This window comes from Annulohypoxylon truncatum (genome assembly GCF_022578515.1).
Source record: "Annulohypoxylon truncatum strain CBS 140777 unplaced genomic scaffold F4807scaffold_11, whole genome shotgun sequence".
In the NCBI taxonomy this organism is placed as follows: domain Eukaryota; kingdom Fungi; phylum Ascomycota; class Sordariomycetes; order Xylariales; family Hypoxylaceae; genus Annulohypoxylon; species Annulohypoxylon truncatum.
This window is the reverse complement of record NW_025953797.1, coordinates 314,965-336,916: the sequence shown is the minus strand read 5'-3', so window position 1 is coordinate 336,916 and position 21,952 is coordinate 314,965. Positions and strand designations below refer to the sequence as shown.

Here is a 21,952-nt window from a genome sequence, read left to right as displayed (position 1 = left end):
TTTACACGTCGTCGCGATTAGATTACACCAAAATCGTCTGCCTTGCCGGATACGAGGAGACCAATGATCAAGCCGAAGAGACCGAGGACGGAGCTGAAGATTTCGATGACGAGGATCTTGACGAAGCTAGGATTCTTGTTAGCACGACACACGGCTAGAAAGAGGACGAGTCTGAATATACAGAGAAGGGTCCGCAGCGTCAGCGAGGGCAGCTCCACTGCCGTTGATGCCGACGGCGATACCGCAAACTAAGTTACATCCTCCGACAGTCACACCAGCCCAGAATAAAGCGAAGCCGGTGTAGTAGGCGTTTGCATCGAAGGTTTCGTAGGCGCTAGCGTAGGTAACATGAGAGGAGAATACAATGGCCATGATAACACCGTAGATGGCGACGACCTCGCAGAAGATGATGGAGATCAAGTTTTTCGTTCGAATTCGTGGCGCCTTCACACCACCTCCGAGGATGGACGAGCCCGTGATGAAGATACCCCTGAACAATGTTAATCGCGTCGAGTCCGGTAAGATGGAATGTAGTGGTCGTACCATGCTGCGCCAACAACCGACAATCCAATGCAGAGTGCAATTCCGAGGTCTGCCCATACATAAGGCGATACGGATTCGAGGAAAGCTCCGACCTAGATAATAATCAGGATTGTGATCGAACGGGCTACTATAGTTGTAGTTTAGAGACCAACATTGAAAGCTTCACCGCTTCCGGTAAAAAGCATGTCTATATATGGTCAGCCATTCAGCCATCGACTCAGTGTGTCCTCTTCGAAGCACTCGACATACAAAGACCAACGACTGTTATGAATGAGGTTAGACCTCCAGCGCTATAAATTAAGGCGCCCATCTCGAAAGGCTTGAAGGGTATTCGCTCGATGGTCGTAGGATATATGGCTGCTTCTGATGGGGGATGGGGTGCATCAAAACAGCTCGACGGAGCTTCGAATATGAAAAGTCGCGATTGACAATTGACGTTTATGGTTTACTAGGCTTCTCTCCTTCTGTAAGCTTGTAGAGCTTGGGGTTACACTTAGACCCGTGCACCCGCGTAACCTTCCAGTTCAACCCGGTCCGACATAACTCCGGAATTTGAAGCCTCATATGCAATTATAGGCAGGATATGTAAGTAACATATGAATTCAACTAACCAGGTTATTACATAATCGTCACCCCACCAAGTGGATGAGTCAATTGAATGGAGGGGCATTTCGCAACTCCCAACTTCAAAAATTTCCTTAGCCCCTCTTTGCTCGACACCATAATTAACCTACCTAGCCACTTTTCTCTGCGACACTCTCTGAGTCGCAGTCGGGTAAGTCATCAAGCTGTCACTATCTCGTATTCTCCGCCCTCTTTCACGAGGTATCTCTTTCCGAGCTTTCACCATGGCCGCCCTGGAATCCCAGAAGCTCTCTTCCACCGAGGAGACCGAAGTCCAGCAATGGATCACCACGTCCGAGCGACTCAAGAGCTCCCCATCCGACACCTCGATTCTGGACAAGCTTAACTCTCACCTAACCTCTCGAACCACCCTCCTCGGCACCAAGCCCTCCAAGGCCGACGTCGCCATCTACGAGTCCCTAGCTCCTACCGTCAAGTCGTGGACCCCCGAGCAGCGCACAGGCGAACACGGCCATCCTCATATCTTGCGACACCTCGACTTCGTCCAGAACTCCGGCGTCTTCGGTCTGAACGTCGGCGACGCGGATAAGATCAAGGTCGACCCCGAAGAGATCCTCTACGTTAAGCCGCCCACTGATGCCAAGGCGGAAAAGGAGCGCCTGAAGAAGGAGAAGGCCGCTGCCGCCGCCGCTGCTGCCGGTGGGGCTACTACCACACTTGTCGACCGAACGAAAGCAGCGGCAGAGACGGTTAAGGAGGCGGCAGTTGAGGCGAAGGACAAGGCCGCGGCAGCTGTCGGCGCCGCTACCGACAAGCCCAAGAAAGAAAAGAAAGAGAAGGCTCCCAAACCCCAGAAGGCCCCTGCCGCTCCTAAGACGCTGTCGCCCAATCAGATTGAGATAAGGGTAGGCCATATTCTGAAGGCCATCAAGCACCCGGAAGCCGATAGTTTGTTCGTTTCGACGATCGCCGTCGGCGACCCGGCTGGCTACGAGGATACGACCGAGTATGAGGGCCAGGTCTGCCGAACCATCTGTTCCGGCTTGAACGGCGTGGTGCCCCTAGAGGAGATGCAGAACCGCAGGGTTGTCATCGTCGCCAACTTGAAGCCTGTCAAGATGCGGGGAATCAAGTCGTCTGGTATGGTTCTGTGCGCGTCGCCAAGATTAAAGGAGGGCGAAGTAGACGATCACAAGGGACCGTTCGAACTCCTCGCCCCGCCTCCCGATGCGAAGGTTGGCGAGCGCTTGACCTTCCAGGGTTATGACGGCGAACCCGAGGGCATTCTCAACCCCAAGAAAAAGATTTGGGAGACGTTATCTCCGGGATTCAGTACGACGGAGAACTTGGAAGTTGTGTTTGACGGCCGCATGGTTAAGGAGGCAGGCAAGGAGGAAGTAGGAAAGCTCATTTCGGCTAGCGGAGGCGTATGCACAGTTCAGAGCTTGAAGAATGCCCCAGTACGATAATCAGGTAATCACATAAGACTGGGCGAATTGGCCAATCGATCACGAGATGAAATTAAGCTAGATTCAGAACCACTAACTACGATTCCTTCTCCACCAAGTGTCTAAACTCCTGTCTACGCCAATTTTCTAGTTACCGGGCGTGTTCCATGGCGCCGTCTCAATCGTTGCGGATGTGATAGTAGGTGTGCCCGCGCAGCCGGTGGTATAGGTGATCCATTGAGTGGGGATAGGGCATTCAGCACAGGTTGGGCAGGCCCCATTCGATACATACGACGTCGAAGTCGTCGGGCAACAGTCAGTAGCACACGGGACTGTCACGCTGGAAACCTTGATGATTTCCGGGCAGACCCGATCCGTCGGTTGAGCCGGACATGACAGAGTTGGGCAAGTAGCTATATTCGCGTCAGCAATCGAGCTCCCAATCTCCAATACCTTCAGGGGTGGGCACTCACAAGACTGGACCGTGCGGGTGTAGGTGTAGCATTCATGAGTCTTCACCCAGGCCGTTGTGTGCTCGAAGTCATCCATCGTCGTTGAGCAATGTCCCGGGACCGTAGTAGGGGTAGACACCGGTGAGATCGGACCTCCTTGGGGTACGGCAGTGGCTACATTGCTATGGTATCGTGTTAGTCCAGCGTGCCCGGACCAAGTGGGCAAGACATTGGCTTACCAGAGAGCTAGTAGCGCCGCGGCCGTAGACGCGAAGACGCGGGATGAGAACAACATCTTGAGAATATTTTCTTCTACTGACTAGATCTGCTACCGAATAGATTATACCGCTGATGAGACAATTCGATCGAGGAAGAGGGGATTCGGTTCCCATTATATAATAAGATCGACGTCATCTTTTTTTTTCTCCCCCAATGTTTGTTACTCCTTTGTCCCTGCCATCACTCCACTGCCAAGCCGTAATATTAAGAAAGCACGAGGCAAGCCAAGGGAGGCTTGGGGCTGACTTTGACCAGCAGATCGGTCTTGCTCAAATGAGAATTAAGATTGAAGGACTGCAGGTACATGTACATTTTTTTTCGGCCGCCATATTTGGGTCGTACAGAGATTCCTCTTACCAATGTCGGTTCATCCAGTCCATCTAGCCATTACTATGTACGCACAACCGACTATAATTGATACCTAGACTGTGCAATAGTAAAGAGGCCCGACGTGTCAACGCTGTGTCAACCTATCCCGAGACCAAGCGGAAGCTCATTTCTAACAGGTCGGATGGGCCGGAGACCTGAGCTCCATTGGTTAGGAAAAAGGAAAAAAGAAAGGGGCAAGGAAAAAAAGGAAAAAGATCATCCTTGACCGAACCGAGAAAAAGTTTGCGATTGAGTTCTCGGCCGCGATTCACTTTACGTGCCTAACTTCGCCTAACTTTTCAGCCCTACATACGTACATACTGCGTACATATCTCGTAATGTTGCTGAAGGATCTCACCGCATCTGATGGATGGACAGATGATCTCAGCCTGGTCGTGTCGAGGAGCGAATCGTATACGGAGAAGCTCGCCAGCTCCCCGCAGCTCCCCTCTCGTCTAATTAGGAATTCAAGAGCAGCCAAGCAATCGAGAGGCGTCCCTCTTAGCAAATCTTCCGAACGTTCGCTCGTACTCAGAACCACTTACATACGTCGAGTCCGTGGACAGATTCTACGTGCCAATGGCTTGCTTACTTACCTACCTACCTACCTCCGAATCCTCTCCGCAAACCATTCTCTTAAGCAAGGTGACAGGTCCAAAAATAGCTTTAACCCCAGATGTGCAATTGACTACCGAAACGACCGATAGCCTCAATGACGCCCTGCAACCAGCAAGGTTACATTGCGTCGTCCCCAGTCGATAAATCAGGTAAGAGTCAGCTGACCTAATTGCATTCCGCCGTGGTTTCGTTACATTTATTGCTTACTTTCGTATATGTGATGTGAATACATGTCGAGCTTTTGAAAGTTACAACTTGCGACCTCTAATGAGCGTAATCGTGTTAGTCATGATATTATTTAGAAGTACGTATCCATGATTTACCATCCTCAGAATGATGGGATACTTGGCTAAATATTTTGGTTATCCTGCTTTAGGACCAAGGGAATAGATGTGGTTCGATTTTGACAATTTCCAAAATCTTCGAATTCTCATCTGAATTTATACATCACTGGAGTGGATGGTCCTTGTTATCCCCATCTGGCCCGATTCCTACCCTGGTCTTCTCCCCTAGACCACCTCGTAAGTAGTGCTATACAGATTTATACATGTGCCACGCATGCAGTACAATGCCTTTATATTTTCCATCCCCCTCCCCCACTATACGCCGTCCTGGCATTTTTCACCTTAAGACGCCTCATGATGCATTCGCTAATAATGGAGTAAACACGTGATAAAACCCACCGACATTACCATCGCCCGCGAGAGACTGAAATTGCCGAGGAAGCTTACGAGAAGAAATATTGGCTTTCCCTTAGTCTTTCGACATTATAGTCGCCCTAGAAATATCAGTTAATATTTGGTGCTAACCACACGTATTATCCAAACACTGACCTTTTTGGGAACCTCAGGGAAAGTAAGAGGAAGCCATATATTGAATCCTGCACCCTTTGCCTTCGATTTGGCCCTTGATTTCTCTTCGAATTTCTTAGCATCACCCGAAAGCTCCGTTTCGAAACGGCTGGCCTCGATCATAGTCTTATAGCGTTGCATTTCATCTTCGTCCGGGCCTTCATCGCTTGCTTTGATCTTGTCAGAATCCTGAACTGTGGAAATTCCGTCCTCACATTCCTGGTCTTCTTCGAGAGCAGCTTCGATCGTTTCTTCGCTAGGAATGTTGCCTAACCCCACCGCCTCCATATCATCGGCACTTGATAGAGGCTGAGAGGCTGACATTTCTTGGAAAATGCTGCTGGGCGTCACCATTTTCTTGCCTTCTTCGACTTTCTCCGGGTCTGGAGAATTCAACAGCTGAATTCTCTTGTATTCCTCAAGAAGTTCGGCTTTCATATTTAGCTTTTTTACTTTGCGAAGTGCACTGACTTTGGCTTCGATGGGGTGACCCTTTTCTAGCTTAGCTAGATAGAGAGCGCCTTTATACCGGGCCTCGAACTCGGATGCGAGGCGTCCAACGACATCTTCGCTGTGTATCCTGATGAAGCAATCGCGTAGAACACGGTTCATAACATTGACGTCGGACGCATGCGTCCAAAAAGAATCGTGCACGGCCGCGAATGAGAGGCCCAGTTCATCGCATTCCAACGCAGAAAGCAACATATGGCTGGCGTCTAAAGAATGGATGAAGTTGGGAGGGAATGCCTGCAATTGTTTCCGTCGGTTGACTGGATCAGACCGTTCGGGCACCTGCAAGGTAAGGTCTTGAATAGAAGTGGCAATGACACGAGTCCCAGACTTGCGATATGGCTGGACAATGGGCATCCGGAGGGGAGTCGTCCAGACAACAGTTGATCTGAAATGGCTTAGGAGCTCATCAGATGCCGACTTTGCTTTCTTAGCGGCGGTGGTGGCGGCGGTGTCAGAGCGCGTTTTTGAGACCTTCTTCTTCTTCTTGGCAGGCGCCACTTCTCCATTGGCAATTCGTTCAATCTGTTCTGGAGTGATTGCACGGCACACCCTTCCAGCACACTCTCCAAACCAGTACTGGATATCATGTGCTCCACGAAACATAGTAGAGAGAGCCTTGAAGATCTTAGTGGCGACATAGGAAGCGAGTATCGGCGCTGGTACTTCCGTTTCCTTGAATATGTTTGGGTAAAGCGCGTCGATCTGTTTCAATACCTGAGCCTTTGCTCCAGAGAAGGTGACACCGTAGACGTTCGTCATTACAGTCTGCTTCACAACCTTTCTTGTTATCTTGCCGTCGATAGCTTTTGCGAGGAAATTGTCCTCTTTCAAATCTTTTGCGATGCTTTCCTTCACCAGCTCGGCCACTGCAGAATATACGTCTGCAGGCGAATCACCGGGTTCCAGGTTCACCTGTTGAGCGCCCCACATGTCACCGCCGAGAGCCGCATAGTGCTGTAATCCATTGCATGTGCCGTCCTGGTGAACAGGAAGATGGGATACGTATTTAGAGGGGTCAGGAGACTGCAACGCTGCCTTGAGTTCGAAGCATGTTGCCAGGCATTGCCATGAATCCTCAGCCTGAAGCCACCAACGCTTTCCTCCGAGAGGGTTGGCAGCAGAGTCGTAGACGTCTTCGAGATGGTCCATCACAAATGATTCCCGGTCCTTCAAGCTCGCCTTGTCGTAGCCGAACACGTTTGCCAGGTGGATTTTTAGCCATCGCAGCCCTTCCTCGCCAAGCTCCTTCCCCTTCGCAAAGCGAAGTAGGCCGCGGGTATGGTCTGCGCCCATATGATTCAGGTAAGTTGGGATTGGATACGCGCGTCCTCGGAAGTCCATGTTATGCGGGAAATAGAAGGTCTGGTCTTTAAAGGACCTGGCAATCTCGAGTTGAAGATTCATGAAACAGCGCTCAGAATGGAGACCTGATTTCTCATTCTCCACGGCCCTCACGGCCTTCAACCATTGTCGTCTTTGCAATGGATTGTCTGATGACTCTGGTTCTTCGGGTATGGGAATTTGGGGATTTAGCGGGGGGATATTGGCTATTTCTTCACCGCTATTCCATGCCTCGAGCATCACTTTGAAAACAGGCTCGTTGATCCTCCACCCTGTTCGACCAAGAACATCGAGGCCTTTGCTAACTTGTTCCATGTCGCCTCTCTGCAAGGCTGCTTCAGCATATATCCTCTGGTCCTTCTCGCCATGTTTAACTCGTACAAGTTGAGCAGGGTATTCAAGAAAGCCGCCTTTGTCGAACTTACTCCAAGGCTCTGGTTCAACAAGCATCGGTAGATGTCTCGCAAGGAAATCTGCTGGGGGCTCCCTCTTCAATATCTCCACAAGGAATTTATTAGGCATAACTAGGCCGACTTTCTTTCCTTTGCGGTGCACCATAGTATGGGCCATGGCAGGCTGTCTCTGTCTGACGAGTGCCTTGGTTTCGGGATGTTCCTGAACAACATCCACTTTCGCGCTGTCCATCAGGGCAGAGAGCAAAGCGACGCCAACCTTCGTTTTGATCAATAGAGGCCATGACCTGATGTCATAGGCGGAGGCCTCCACCACATTGGACTCCATGTTAGCATCAGCGGGTGGCTGAACTGGCACTGAGCTTGGTGAGCTCTCTTGTTCTTTATTGACGTCCGGTTTGTAAACCCGTCTTTTAGTTTTGGGTTTTCGCAATTCTAGTTGTTGCTGTCGTTTTAGGAATCTAACATCGTCCTCCACAGCCTTGGAGAGCTGGCTAAGTAAAGAGGACAATTGAATTCCGCTGTCGACACCTGCTGACGACAACGCATTCAGAACGCTTATAATCGTAACCGCGGCTAGCCTTGACGGATTCGACTGCCTCATGAAGGGTGCGTATAAGCATCGATCATAATCCGCCTGTACTTTATATTCGCGGGTCTCCGACTCTTCGAACAGCGCAAACTCATTTTCTAACTTGCTTTCTAGAGCACATTGCCAGTCGTATAACTGCGAATTTAAAGCAGTTGTCGACATGGATGTGTTTAAACCCATCTTTTTCAGAGCTTCATTTTCTTCCCTCCATCGGGCGATAGCGGCATCGACACAATCCTTTTCCAACTGTGCCTGGATTTCTCGGCGCTCAGCTCGGGGAAGCAGGGAGATATCCCGACCTTTTATTGTACTGAAAAAGGATAAGACAGTACGTAATGACTGGAGACCCAAGCCTTTTTGTGGTACAGCCATAATTTCAGGTATTTCGTCAGACGCCGGCTTCGCTTCGGATGGATCTGTCGATTGCGTTGTGTTGGTCTCTGCAGCTGACGATTGTGGCTCTTCCTCTCCTTGCGTAAACCCAAATTCATCTAAAAGATAGGAAGCGGGTTTATAAATGCTGGTGATGGTGCCGAAATCCTGCTGCGTAAGTATGTCGACTTCAGATAGAACCTGGTATATGGCATCGCCTGGCATCATATCCATATACCGTGTCACAAGCCTTGCCAGCCTTACGCCTCTAGCGGATAAAAGCGAAACCTTCAGCATGCAAGCTATGGTCTCGGGTGTCTGAGGGAGCTCCTTAGCATTGATATGTAATTCGTACCACTTGTGACAAGATTGTGCCCATTTAGGTTCTGGGTTATCGAAGGCTTTAGCAATGACGGCACGGAGGTATTGGTTATGAAGCAAAATCAGCTCATTGGCCGGCAAGTCATCAGAGTCGCTGAATCTTGTGAGGACAAGAGCTGCTCTATCCAATTTTCCTACTTGCAAACATGCGTCGAACACGGATATCATTTCGTCAGCGGCACCAGGAATTCCACTGGTATTCATCCTTGAGCGTGGGAAAGTGTCGTCATCATTAGACCGAATGAGTAATGGAAAAGAAGGATCGAATGGTCGTATGTCATATAACCGAGGAGGTATTGGTGGTAAGAAATTGTTGGGAATATGTGATTGCAAGTGCTCGTAAGGAATTTTATCTTGTCGCAAAGGGTCGCTGATGGCCGTCGCTAAAGACCGTTGAAAAACTGGCCCGTGAATATCTTGTGAGCGTGAAATCTTTCTCCTCCTTGGCGGCAGTTCAATTCGGGCTGTCAAGAGCCTGTGGTCTGACGTGTGAAAGGAACGGAGAGAGGGACTTCTAGCGACTGATTGAGGTCGTCTTATTGAGCTCAGTCGAGGGAGTGATAGGCTCTGACGAGCCGGAGGTGGTCGCAAGAACATCGTGGTGGCGGCTTAGGATGTCTTGGAGGGGTGATAAAAAAATATAAAAAGGAAAGATTGGTCTCAACAGGCTTTTAAAGCTGCCGAGGACTTTGCTTTATTATTGTAACATGAAGCCGAGCGATTATGCTGACGACGCAAGATTTAAAGGTACAAAACCGCCAACTTATTTACGAGGGAAGACTTTGGTCAAAGTCGGGAATAAATTCTATATTTTGTAGATATTCGATAACGACAAGCTTTTAGTGAGGGTCGAGGTCCGAATTTTTTTTCTTGCCTTTGCAAAAAGGTTTTTTTAGATTAGATAGACCCCCAATTTACAAGCTTCTGATTGGCCTTATATGACATATTACCCCACTCTTCTCTCGACTGCCCACCGTCTCCGTTGGAGCTAAGCTCTAAAGATGCTAGTGTGCATAGGTAGCTTACGGATTTATCGATTATTCCGTTCGCAATTGCCAAAGTGGTGGTGGCAAAGTAGGATCTATGATATTATGTAAAGACGGACCCAGTCTTCATTAAGTAACTTCGCATATACATAAATGTGATCTCATTGATCTCATCGATGAGTGAGGAGATTTGAGTCTCTCTACACCATTGAACAGACGAGATGGCAGCTCGACATGTTATGAATATAACCTCGACGGGTTGTCCTCATTGTCGTTTAGCTATATTGAAGCTTTTTGCCAGCCCCCCGAATGTCAATGCATTGTCCAGCGCGCGAGCCCGTCCCCTTCAATCCCGGCCACGGTGGATTCCTGCAGCACCAATTCGATCTTTCTCGTCTCCGCCGACCCAGAATGGGCCTTTGAATGGCACAGAACCGGCCGATGAGCGCTCGGAAGAGGCCGATGAGCTAGATAGTCAAGGGCGGGACGATGCCGCGAAAGGCTCAGGTTTAGCTAACATCCCTTGGTATCTTCAAGTTGAACCTCCGAGGCACGTGGCTACCATTGAACCGCCACCTTTGCCTGAGGTCCCCGACGGCTCCCCGAAGGTTGTCGGTTCATTGCTTGAGTACACGTCTGAGGAATTGGGTCTTGAGGAGCTCTCGCTCTTGGACCTTAGAGAGCTAGATCCCCCCGCAGCGTTAGGGCCGAATCTTTTCATGCTGTTTGGCACAGCACGGAGTGAGCGCCATCTTAATGTGTCCGCCGGACGCTTGCTACGATGGTTAAGAGCCGAACATCGAATCTACGCCCATGCTGATGGCCTACTCGGGCCAAATGAGCGTAAGACTAAACTGCGTCGAAAAGCTAAGCGGGCAAAGCTCATAGGAAGAACTGAGGATTCAGATGACGGTATCAGAACCGGCTGGATATGTGTCAATCTCGGCACGATCGGCCGCAGCAATGATGAGTCTGCCATAGTTACAGATGATGGGCGCGTCGCCGGTTTTGGCGTTTCTCAAACTGGCTACACAATCATCATTCAGATAATGACTGAGTCACGAAGAGCCGAAATGGGCCTCGAAGCTTTGTGGGAGAAAGCCCTGGGCAAGCCGCTTGGTGATTCCTCAAAATCAGAAGGAGTGAATACGAAAAAACTACATCCCTTAGAAGAGGCCATCCTATCCAGCTCACGCCCACCAGCAGTAACCAAAGGCAGTCAATTTAACGACACTTCTAGAAAGATACCGTTCGAACAAAAACGGGCTTATTCAACGCAACAAGCGATTACTCATGATGCGCCTGAAGCTAGTGCTCTATTTGCTATTGATTCAAAGGAGGCTCTTGAGCAGGCTCTAAAGTTTGACGCTCGCCAAAAATATCGCATTCTGGACTTACTGCGACTCCGCCTTGGTAAGATGTCGACGGCGGACCAGAGAGATGCTCTCGGAAATTTAGGAGAGGACGTAACACCATTCGTCCGGATTTCAAAATCTGCATGCCAATCTCTCCCTCCACACAAAACTTGGGGGTTTCGTCTGGCTGTTGAAGCTACAGCATACAAGTCTAACCCAGGCCACCATTTCAGGTCTCTTGAAAATGTACAGGGTCTTATTGATGAACTAAATCTCTACGCTATTAATGCCACACGAGAGCAGTATCTCCAGCTTTTGACTTGCATATACGGCTCAGCTGTAGGTGTGGAAAAGCAACACGAACTCGCTCAGCAGCTTCTACGAACGATGCAGCAACGTGGAGAACCCATCATTGCTCATGATATCATTGTCACCATCATCGAAACAGTATGTCAATACCGTCATCAAGATTCATGGGACGATTATCTAGCACTTATACGACAGCTAACAACGACCTTACCTCGATTAAATTTGCCTTGTATGGACGAGCCGTTGCTCATGAGACTCATGAGCGCATATCGTCGAATAGAGGACTGGAAAAGGCTTTGGTCCGTCTGGCTGATGCGGCCCAAATACGCACTTCCACGGTCAGCAGCTATGTATGTACACTTTTACCAGCTGATAAAATCTCGGGGTTCGCTGCCGTTTTGTGCTATGGCAGTATCGCAGACTTTTCAAGGGCTGCTTGCAGAATCTCCGCGTGTGCTACCTAACAGAGCGGTTTCGGAGGCTCTTATGGACTGCATTCGTATCGCAAAACCTGAGGCTGAAAACATGGTAATGCGCGGAGCAGACTCCAAGAACGAATTTGTCAGAATCATCAGACTTCTCAGACTCATGGAAAACTAAATCAATTGGCCGCGCTGCATGCGAGCTCTCTACCTATTTGCCTGGCCTTGTCAGATACCTTTCGCAATCTACTTGTGATATTCTCTACAAAACAAAAAGCATATTCAAGGTGGATTAGTCCAACGGATTTTCTAAACCTCTCGATCCCCTCAACTGTAGCACGAGGTGATAGAATTAGCTTCCGCTCTTTGATATGCTCGATCTGTTCTCGTGAGACCTAGAGACCTTCCCCTTCGGGCAATAACCCGTCTCTGTTATAAGGTACCTATTCATTTACCGCTTGAGCATGTGGGCGAGGAGGCATGTCAAAATCGGACTAAATAACATATCAATTCAGGTATGTTACTTCCACCTATCTTCAAATATATCTACGATAAGTCGGAGAATGTAAAACGATCGTTTACACGTTACCAACGTTGTCTAGATACCCATCGAAGTATCACAATAAGCTAGAACGATTATCAACAATTCGAGTTCCTATGCCAAGACTTGGCTGCCGAGGCGTTCTGAAGTCGTACCTTGTGAAATCAACAACGATCTCTCCCCAAGATCAACAGGGCGGATTTGCCCGATTTGCACTTACACCGAAGTCCAATCAAGGCAGGTAGTCAGCAGCGGACCTAGACTGAAAAGGCAAGCTCTTTCACTTGAACCAACCACCGTCCCGAAATCCATCCCCGGCATAAGTCTCATCTCGAGTAGAGCCTTAGAGCCTGCTTCCGAACCAACGTGCCTCGCTTGATTGGACAAGTTCCAAGATAAGGTATGCAGCGGCAGGCCGACCTCATTCCGGCGATGATCCCGGCTGCTAGTACTCGAATGCTACCTTGAATCTCCCCCAAGGCGCAGCTGAGTGGTGATCGAAAAAAGCACCTTCTATAAACTCACACGTTCGACGCTATCTCGATTTGCTTCCCGATGCTAAGTCCACACTCTATCCCCGGGATTTTGCGTGGATCAGGTTCGGAATGCGCCTACGGAGCCAATAGACTCGCTCAGCATGGGCTCCAACGAATCAGATTACCGAACATCTCTACCTGTTCCTGCTTATCATGATTCTGCAAGCGTGTAAGCAGGTGAAGCCTTACAAGTAGATATATAACGTGTGTCCGCCTCATCTCTTGGCGTACCGAGATATCTCCTCTCGTCGTCACCACTCCTCTCTGCTCCGGCATCCAGTGACCATCGACCAAGGCCAATAAGCTTGTACTTTCTCGGTGAATAACTAGTAAAAGTAAATAGTACCTAACAACGATCAAGATGGCCCGCTTTACCATCTTAGCCCTCTTGTCGACGGCCGCCCTTCCCGGTGCCATGGCCTGGGGAGCGATGGGCCACGAGACTATCGCTTACATCGCTAGCAACTATGTCGGCTCGGCGACCAAGAGCTACTTCCAGGGCCTCCTAGGCGACACCTCCGCCGACTACCTCGCCAGCGTCGTCGCCTGGGCCGACAGCTACCGGTACACGACCGCCGGCACGTTCTCGGCGCCGTTCCACTACATCGACGCCAACGACAACCCGCCGTCGACCTGCGGCGTCGACTTGGACCGGGACTGCGGTTCCGAGGGCTGCGTCGTCCGCGCGCTCCAGAACTACACGACCATTCTCCTGGACCAGAAGGCTAGCAACGCTAACTTACAGATCGCCGCCAAGGTAAGTCTAGATCCGCAAAAAAAAAAAAAAAAAAAAAAAAAACCTTTAGAAATAGACATGCTGACATATTCTAGATGGTTATCCACGTAAGCATGATCTATGGTAAAAGCATATCGAACAAGGGAAATTAACGCGATAGGACAGTTTGCCGGCGACATAGGCCAGCCCCTGCACTGCGAAGCTCTAGAAGTAGGTGGTAACGACATCGACGTCGAGTACGACGGCGACGACACGAACTTGCACGCCATCTGGGACAGCAACATCCCCGAATCCATCTCAGGCGGCTCCTCTCTAACATCTGCCAAGTCGTGGGCCACGACTCTGATCAAGGGTAACTTTTCCCCTTTTCCCCTCTCTCATCCCCTCTTTCACCCTCTCTTCCTTCCCTTCTCCCCTTAATCTAGACACCTATAAATCCACTCCGTTCCTAACAATTTCCCAGAAATCGACTCCGGCGACTACAAGTCCCAGGCCGCGGGCTGGGTCAGCGGGCTCAGCGTAGGCTCCTCCTCCGCCCAGGTATCGACGGCGCTGAAGTGGGCGACGGAGAGCAACGCGTACGTGTGCTCGACCGTCCTCAAGGGCGGCGTCAGCGCCGTCGAGAACAAGGACCTCAGCGGCGCCTACACGACGACCGCGCAGCCCGTCGTCGAGCTGCAGATCGCGAAGCAGGGATACCGGCTCGCGAAGTGGCTCGACGCTATCGTTGCCGCTATGTAAGAGAAAAATGAAGATTACCTGAAAAAAGTGATGGGAGTTGGGGTGTCGTATGCCTATGTTAGGATGATTAGTTAATTGCGTAGATTTATGAGAGATGAATGAACTCTATGTCTATTGAACGTCCGCTGATATAGTTTGATGAGGTGACGCGTTTATTGAACGATGATTTCTCCTTAAAGGCCCGCCATCACAGCCCATTACACCTTTTTCAACGCATCCCTCAACATAGGCGCGATCTTCTTCCTACTAAATTCCACCCTCTCTTGTCTCCAGCACCTCCTCCAATTCCCCTCCCCATCCTCCATATCCAGCTTCCCCTCTCCCCAAGCTTGCAGTCCCAGTTCCGCCTTCCCCTCGTCTTCTATAAACCCCTTCACCGCGCTCACGACATGCGGCAAACCCCTGGTCCAGACCATCAATTCCCTAGTAAACTTTCCCTCGTCATCCTTGGACGTCGTCAACACGACCATAACATCCAACCCGTTCTCGTCAATCCACCGATCTAACTCCGCCAACAGCGCGCTCTCGCCGCCAGCCTGCTTGATCAGAGTCGCAAAGGACTGCGGCACGGACGAGGTGCCCAGCTTCAGGGCTCCCTCGGTCCACGCCTTATAGTCCTTGCGCAGGACGTCGCGGGCCGACATCTGCGAAATGTCCTCCTTAAGGGCAGATACTTCGGCGAAGAACTTGGCACGGTCGTAAACGTCGGCGGAACTCGTAGTGGCGGCGTTGGAAGTAGATGGTACAATGTAGCCCTCGGCGATCTCGACCGCGCGCTCGTCGTGCGCCGTCGTCTTGTCCTTGTTCCCCAGATTCGCCGTATCGATTAGGATCGGCGCGAGAGCCAGGTACGCCAGCTGTCGATTAATCTCCGCCTTCTTCGTCAGATCTCCCTTGCCTTCCCCTTTCCCATCTCCCTTTCCCTTCGTCAACGCATCCCACGTCTCGCGACACTGCTCGACGACCAAACTCATACAACTCCCCGCTTTCTCAATAACCCTCGGATCCGCATCTTTCGGCACGACCCCCTCATCGTCATGATGGTCCACGCACCCAACCACCCTATCGCCGAACTCCTTCCCAAGCCTTCCCGTCAACACATTGTGGTCTACGAGCAACCACCTCGTGTCCTCGGGCCTTATACCCTTCGGCAGCTCACTCAACGTAAGCACATCCTCCCCACCAACCCCAGCGCGCCCAAGCACAGCGTCGAACTCAGGCCTCAGCGCGAGATCCGCGCGCGGGAGATGGCACAGCGGCACATGCGTCACGTGCGGCGGCGCGCAGCTGCGGAAGTACGCGAGGAGGAGCGTCGAGCACAAAGAATCAAGGTCTACGGGTTTTACGGTTCTCCGTTAGTACATCATCGCACACCCATACCCACACCCACACCTCTCTAGCCCCTCGAACCGGCAACTCCAAAACCGCACTTCTAAAAAGCGCCCCAGCGTTTTGGTATTACGTACGAGCACAGATAAATGTAAAAGATGAGATTGTATATATAAGGGGCGATGTGAGTGTGAGTGTGAAGCAAAGTGAAGTAAGAGACGTAAGACGTACCGGCAGCCTCATTCCCAACAACAAAATGCAGCGGCGCGGGACGCTTCGACGGCGGAGCCGTGAGCGCCGCGCGGGCTGTCGATAGAAAAGCCCGCAGCGATTTCTGCGGCGGCATTTCCTGCGGTTGGCTAGACGTGCCGTCCGTCATCTTTTCATGTTCCGGGTGTCGGCAGTTGAGTTGTTGTGTAGGATTAGCATGCGGACGTTAACGTCATCGCGTTTGCTGTTTTCTGGGTCCCCCGCAATTCCCCTTGAATTTTAGTGGTGTACCTGCTATGTTATAGCTCTAATATCAGGGGACATGCACCTACCCGTAGCTAAACCAACCCTAGGTTAATCTCTTGCGCGATTGGTTGAGAGCAAGCACCATCTTCTAATACGCCTACCCCTTAGATAGTATATAGGTAGGTAGGTACTACCCAGGCAAATATTCCGCACATGTATTACTCTCACATGCAAATACAGAGAATCTTAGACAATCTTCGAACATAAGTGTACAAGACATTGAATTAGAACCTCTACATAACGATACTACTCCGAACAACGTCATTCAATCCATGAGCGAACCTTCTAACCCTTGACAACGCCTCGTCCTAGCCATGGTATCCTATTTGCCTATTGTGTACGTAACTAAACTAAACACCCAGTCAAAAGAAAAACGCCAAGTCGTGCAGTATCCCTCATTCTTTCTATCGTCTAGTACTCATCTATTCCCTATTGGAACACAAATATGACGCCTGACCGGTCCACGCTAACCGTCATCGTGTACGGCATCTCCAGGACCGCCACGTCTAGGATCGAATCCAGGTGGCTTCTAAGCAGCTGTCCCTGCTCTGCCGAGATGACCGTATGCCTAGGAGGCTTCTCTCTGCTGCTCGTAGTCTTGCCGCCCTTGGTGTTCTTCTGGTCCGAACCCGCTGCACTGCCTTTAGATGTTCTCTCAACGTTGAGGGTTAGGCCGGGTTGGTTTGGTGTGTTGACTACAGAAAAGGCGGGCCTAGCGTCCTCTCCTTGGAGTCCACTGAACACGCACGAATTCTCAATGCGGATCAGATCCCAGAAGCGCAATTTCTTGTCCGAACCACCCGTCAGGATGTACCCATACCGCACATCACGCTGTTCTTCCATAGCACCCGAACCGACGACCATAGCTCGGACGCCTCGATCCGAACTGCCGCTGGCCGTAGGTTCGATATTAGTCGCGAAGCGGCCGAGCATGCCCTCGGGTTTGTCCTCATCAACGTCCCATGCTTTATATTCCTTTGGCCCCTCCTTAGATCCACCCACACGATAGATCTCCCTGCATTGGGTCTTCTCCAGGTCCCAGACGGTGACTTCTCCAAGGCCAGTACCGCCTGCCACACATACCCATTTCCCGCGTCCCTTGGCGGGATGGAGGCTGAGGCGATAGATGGCTGACTTGCCGGGTAAGCCCCAGCTCTTAACTCGCATTTTGAATCGAAGGTCCCAAAGATCCAATACTCCATGCGATGTGCCAAGCAATAGCCAGTTACGCTTTCGATCAATACAAAAACACGTCGGTGTTCCGTGATGGACCGGATTTTCAAGAGAGTAGAGGAGCGACCTCGTACGAAGGTCAACACCTACAACTCGAGACCGGTTAGTCGCCAAGACGAGTACGGAGTTGAGCTCTTGCTTAAAATGCTCACACCATACGGCATACTCGTCTGGCGGAAGTTGATACTCTCGGACAGGTCGTAAACGGATATACTTAGTCGCGCCGCTCGTCGCTGCGGTATCAACTTTGACGGCGTTGACGGTACCGTCGGTAGCACAACTAATAAAGGTATGGGTATTCTCTACAAAACAGAGAGCGGTAACTTTCGCACCTGATTCGTGTTTGTAGGTCTGTCGTGAACGATGCGTGACATTGCGTTCGAGTCGTGATGAATCCCACACTTTCACTGTGCCGTCATCGCTGCCTGTAATAAAAAATAGATGATCCGGCGATGGTAGAACACGATTGATTGCACCCGTATGTTCCGCAAACGTAGCAACAAGACTGCCGTGCGGCTTCCACGCTTCTTCACCCGTCTGCCCAGCCGCTTTGCTAGCCTTTCTCCGCGTAATCGGCTGGACAAGTGGTCCGAATAGAGCTATGTCATGAGGATAATTATCGAAATACATATTGTCGAGCATTTTTAGAATGCTAGGATCATTGCCCTCATATGTATGTGTAGCACGCGGTCGGTTGCTAGGATTTCCATCCTCCGTGACAATATCCGGAATGGTAATTTGGGGTGGAGGGTTCTGTGCAAAAGGGCCCTCAACTTGACCGAATGCGTTTGCCTCAGTCGTTCCCGTCTCGGCGACAGATCTGCCGCTATCCTTCCTATTCAAAAGATCCAATGCACTTGATTGATGCCGAATAGCTCTCCTAGTGGAATAGGGAGTATCGGAAACGGAGGCATTATCGTCAAGGGAAATCCGCCCATGTGTCGCGGATGATGTCCGTCGTGATTGATCGAAGCCTGCACCGTCAACTGGTGACGACGACAGAGTTTGAGCTGGCGATAAAGCTCTATTATCCTTCGTTCTTGGCGAGATTGCCCCTCCTCGGCTACTTAGACGCGAGCGATGGTTGTTCATAGCAGCGCGTCGCCTCTTTCCGACCGGCTCGTCTATTGTCATTGATGCGTCCATCAGAGCATCAGCAATAGTGTATGGACCTTTATCCGAGTCAGATGCGATCTGCTCTTGCCACAGTGGTTCCTCTTTGGCAGTAGTCTCATCAAACATGATGGTTTGTAACTGGACATTTAGACCCCTCAGAGCAATGATGTTATTCAAGGACGTAGCAATGTTATCCTGTGTGATCAGGTCCCTATTTCTCATCTGACTCAGACGCCAGATGAACTCTCTAAGAACAAGCAATTTGAATTCGTCTTCAGATGTCATTCCCATGTTTCGTAGTCGGCCGAGCCACTGTTCATCTTCATCGTTGCGCTGGACTTTGTTAAGGGTCTGAGGTTGCACTTCCCGGGACGACCGGATTGCTAACGCCGTAGACGCAATTGTGAAAGTCGACTGCTTCTGTTGTCTGACGGCTTTCCAGAACAAGCCTCTATCAGTCTTCTGCGCCCAGGATAAAGCTAGATCGAAGACAGTTCTCGATAGAGGTTTCTTCAATGTGTCCAGTAAGTTAAGCTCGGTGAAATCAGGGATAATATGTGGTTTTATGAATGGCTTGATAAGAGGGTAGACGATACATCTTTTATCCGCAGGAGACAGTAGTTTCGCAGCACTGGCTATGTACTCTGCTGCAGATTCGCGAATCCATAGGTTTGGATGCATAGTAAAGCGGCCAACCACGTCGATTAACTCCCAAATTTTTGCCTTGGATAGGAGACCTAGATTTGCCAGCTCCGCTAAAGAGTGTAATGCTGCTTGGACGACATGCTCTTCCGGGTCGGTTACGGCCTGTACCATCAGGGGGAGACTGAATTCCTCCAGACTTGTGCTGCCTAGGAAAGCAGCAATACCGACAATGGTATCGAAGAAAGCGCATTTCAGCATCCAGTCTCGGTCATTAAGATATGTATTCAGGTGAGTAAGAATAATATCATTGGATTCTGCACTGCCAAAAAACATGCAGAGTTCCGGGACGGAGCTGAGAAAAGCCCGCCGTACTGAAGCGTCTGAGTCTTCAACTAGAGCTTTAGCATGTGCTTCGAATAATTCGACGAGTTCGCCCTGCGCATTGTCGAACAGGCCGTCAAATGCGGCATCGGGGTCACTTCCGGCTTCTACCTCTGGATCAGCCGTGCTAATAGCCCCTTCTGCTCTTAGAATGGCTGTCAACTCTAGGAATTTCGAAGCAGTCGTCGCAAGGCTTCCCAGACAAGACGCGTACGTAGCTCGAACCAGAGCACTTGGTTCTCTGCGCTCTTTTCCCATGATAGGTTGTCTAGAAGCGCCTGACAAGAAGACTTGCATCCTTGGCATAATGTACTCGGGAAACACGTGGGCATTAACCGGGGTAACCACAGATACAAGAGCCAAAAGCTGAGTTACAGACCTGAGAGCCGCAATAGCAACGAGATCGACATCGTCGTTTAGTAAAGTCATTAGGTACGGCAAAACTCGGTCTAGCTTTGCTTCGTCGGATAACCTCTCCGAGAAAGCCAACAATACGTCACAAGCCCTGATTTTAGACGCCGCTCGAGCGGTATTTCTAAGGGACGAGGCGACAAGTGTAAGGAAGATTAGGGTTCCGTCATCCGTAGGAGGCTGCTTTCCCGCAGACGTGAAATGTTCATTATTGGGTATATTTAGTCGTACAGGGAAAAGACCCAGGCCGAGTCGAGGAGTGAAGTGAGCGAGCTGAGATGATTCTTTTCCATCGTGATAACCCAAGAAATACGATATCTTGTCAAAGTCGTAGAAAACTCGATCTATCCGCTCATCTGCTTCACCTAGATTTCTCATGGATCCCGTGATAGGAGTTCTTCCAGAACTTGAATCGGTGATGAGTTCCATATACTGATGGAGGAAGCTATAGAAGTACTCGGGGAAGACTTTGGTTTTGTAAAAGTCCAAATACTGCTCTGCCGAATACCGTTTCTCGGGATCAAGCTGAATCATACTCGACAACATCTCTCTTAGGCCCTGATCTGGAATTCTGCTAAGATGCGATATCACAGGATCATACTCGCCACGACGGTACTTAAACATCTGGCTGAGGCTGAAAATAGGTGTCTCCAAGAAAAGTTCGGCAATGACGCATCCAGCACTGAAGATATCCATCGACCACGTGAGCTTGTGCCCTTGAAGTTGTGTTTGCGGGTTCTCTATATGTTCGATGAACCTCTCGGGCGCGATGTAACATGTACGTCGACCCGACAGATCGAAGAAGTATGAGTAAAGCATAGGATTATCATCAGGTAGCTTCGTGGGCTTGAAGGAGCCAGTAAAGTCGGTGAGATAAAGCCAGTTCCAAGATGTCACCATGATATTCTCCGTCTTTATATCGCCATGGTATATGTCCCGAGAGTGGCAATCTCGCAGTGCGCACAACAGCTGGAAGGCCAACCATTTCTTCTCTATATCTTCGAGGAACGGTCGAGTCGACATGCGATCGTAGAGGGAGCTGTATATGTATTGTCGCACAAGGTAAGCGTTCCCATCAGTTTCAAAGGCGCGCTCGAAGCCCAAGGCGTTGGGGACATCTCTTAGTTTATTTCTCTCCTCTTCGGACTAGTCAGCGCAAGTTCCGTGCTAGAAAAGGGTGGTGTGATGGCCACGTACGTAGGATCTTCTCGCCATATTCGCGTAGCGATAGTGGGGTATAGGGCTTCACGGTGACCTTTGCCAGAACAACTCCATCGTGATGACGGGCGCGGATACTTTTCATGAAACGGGCGCTTCCGATCGATCTCTCGTGTACTAGGTCGGCTAGTTCTGGGATGTCGATGCCAGCAGAGCCGGCGTACGGCGTGGTAAGGGAGTAGCTGTTACCCATCTTGCAAACATGCGATGGTGCTACCTAGCCAAATATGTGAGGCAAAACAGATTGATCATCTTCGAGGTTCTCCACAAGCCTTGTCAACAGATGTATTATCTTTTCTATCTTCGAACGAACGCAACACAGCGCATTATTGATCTATTGGTGAATGGTAGTAAGCACGCCAACTGCTCACGAGGCAGCAAGCAAGGCTATGTGATCTTGATGACGGAGTTGGATGAATAGAAGAGCTTCCAGGAATTTAGTGGGTTGCATGTGCCTGGAATCTTAGCTTGGGTGGGGTCAGACCTTCCAATAGAGAGGTAGTCGCTGCTAATTAGTAAACTTAGCATCAGATCAGTCAATCATTGAATAATTGGGTACGTCTCCAATGTACCTAGCATGGATCTTTGTACACCCCGTTCAAGATTCTTTGTCATAATCATACCCCTATTCACCCAAATAGTCACAGTTGAATGATTCACATGTAAACAGTAGGTATCGTATTGCGTGATTAAAGGATGTGTTATAGTTTGCAATATGTA

At 50.1% G+C, this 21,952-nt stretch overlaps 8 protein-coding genes across 8 annotated transcripts; 3 read left to right on the top strand and 5 right to left on the bottom strand.

Annotated features, from left to right (window-relative positions):
- Positions 1–17: 17 nt before the first annotated feature.
- On the bottom strand, positions 18–853 carry F4807DRAFT_459136 (vacuolar ATP synthase 20 kDa proteolipid subunit; the record flags this gene model as incomplete). The annotated part of the gene is made up of 5 exons (XM_048001311.1): positions 18–126; positions 182–490; positions 544–635; positions 696–730; positions 793–853. The coding sequence occupies 5 exons, from the start codon at positions 851–853 to the stop codon at positions 18–20; spliced, it is 606 nt and encodes a 201-aa protein (XP_047855429.1).
- Positions 854–1,227: 374 nt separating this feature from the next.
- Positions 1,228–2,692, top strand: F4807DRAFT_42813 (nucleic acid-binding protein). The gene is made up of 2 exons (XM_047998236.1): positions 1,228–2,601; positions 2,665–2,692. The coding sequence occupies exon 1, from the start codon at positions 1,392–1,394 to the stop codon at positions 2,595–2,597; it is 1,206 nt and encodes a 401-aa protein (XP_047855428.1). The 5' UTR covers positions 1,228–1,391; the 3' UTR covers positions 2,598–2,601; positions 2,665–2,692.
- On the bottom strand, positions 2,661–3,668 carry F4807DRAFT_42802 (uncharacterized protein). Its single transcript, XM_047998229.1, has 3 exons — positions 3,268–3,668; positions 3,050–3,210; positions 2,661–2,989 (listed from the first exon to the last, which is right to left on the bottom strand). The coding sequence occupies exons 1-3, from the start codon at positions 3,321–3,323 to the stop codon at positions 2,724–2,726; spliced, it is 483 nt and encodes a 160-aa protein (XP_047855427.1). The 5' UTR covers positions 3,324–3,668; the 3' UTR covers positions 2,661–2,723.
- Positions 3,669–4,528: 860 nt separating this feature from the next.
- F4807DRAFT_42800 (DNA/RNA polymerase) lies at positions 4,529–9,628 on the bottom strand. Its single transcript, XM_047998226.1, has 2 exons — positions 5,128–9,628; positions 4,529–5,072 (listed from the first exon to the last, which is right to left on the bottom strand). The coding sequence occupies exons 1-2, from the start codon at positions 9,352–9,354 to the stop codon at positions 5,022–5,024; spliced, it is 4,278 nt and encodes a 1,425-aa protein (XP_047855426.1). The 5' UTR covers positions 9,355–9,628; the 3' UTR covers positions 4,529–5,021.
- Positions 9,629–9,848: 220 nt separating this feature from the next.
- F4807DRAFT_42754 (uncharacterized protein) lies at positions 9,849–12,637 on the top strand. Its single transcript, XM_047998173.1, has one exon. The coding sequence runs from the start codon at positions 9,965–9,967 to the stop codon at positions 12,005–12,007; it is 2,043 nt and encodes a 680-aa protein (XP_047855425.1). The 5' UTR covers positions 9,849–9,964; the 3' UTR covers positions 12,008–12,637.
- Positions 12,638–13,267: 630 nt separating this feature from the next.
- On the top strand, positions 13,268–14,383 carry F4807DRAFT_459131 (nuclease S1 precursor; the record flags this gene model as incomplete). Its single annotated transcript, XM_048001310.1, has 4 exons — positions 13,268–13,663; positions 13,738–13,749; positions 13,808–13,994; positions 14,106–14,383. 4 exons carry the CDS (start codon positions 13,268–13,270, stop codon positions 14,381–14,383), a joined length of 873 nt encoding a protein of 290 aa, XP_047855424.1.
- A 108-nt stretch (positions 14,384–14,491) lies between these two features.
- Positions 14,492–16,240, bottom strand: F4807DRAFT_420799 (DHH phosphoesterase). The gene is made up of 2 exons (XM_047997525.1): positions 15,944–16,240; positions 14,492–15,716 (listed from the first exon to the last, which is right to left on the bottom strand). Exons 1-2 carry the CDS (start codon positions 16,089–16,091, stop codon positions 14,581–14,583), a joined length of 1,284 nt encoding a protein of 427 aa, XP_047855423.1. The 5' UTR covers positions 16,092–16,240; the 3' UTR covers positions 14,492–14,580.
- A 161-nt stretch (positions 16,241–16,401) lies between these two features.
- F4807DRAFT_42718 (ARM repeat-containing protein) lies at positions 16,402–21,635 on the bottom strand. The gene is made up of 2 exons (XM_047998132.1): positions 21,212–21,635; positions 16,402–21,153 (listed from the first exon to the last, which is right to left on the bottom strand). Exons 1-2 carry the CDS (start codon positions 21,423–21,425, stop codon positions 16,658–16,660), a joined length of 4,710 nt encoding a protein of 1,569 aa, XP_047855422.1. The 5' UTR covers positions 21,426–21,635; the 3' UTR covers positions 16,402–16,657.
- Between the last annotated feature and the right edge of the window lie 317 nt (positions 21,636–21,952).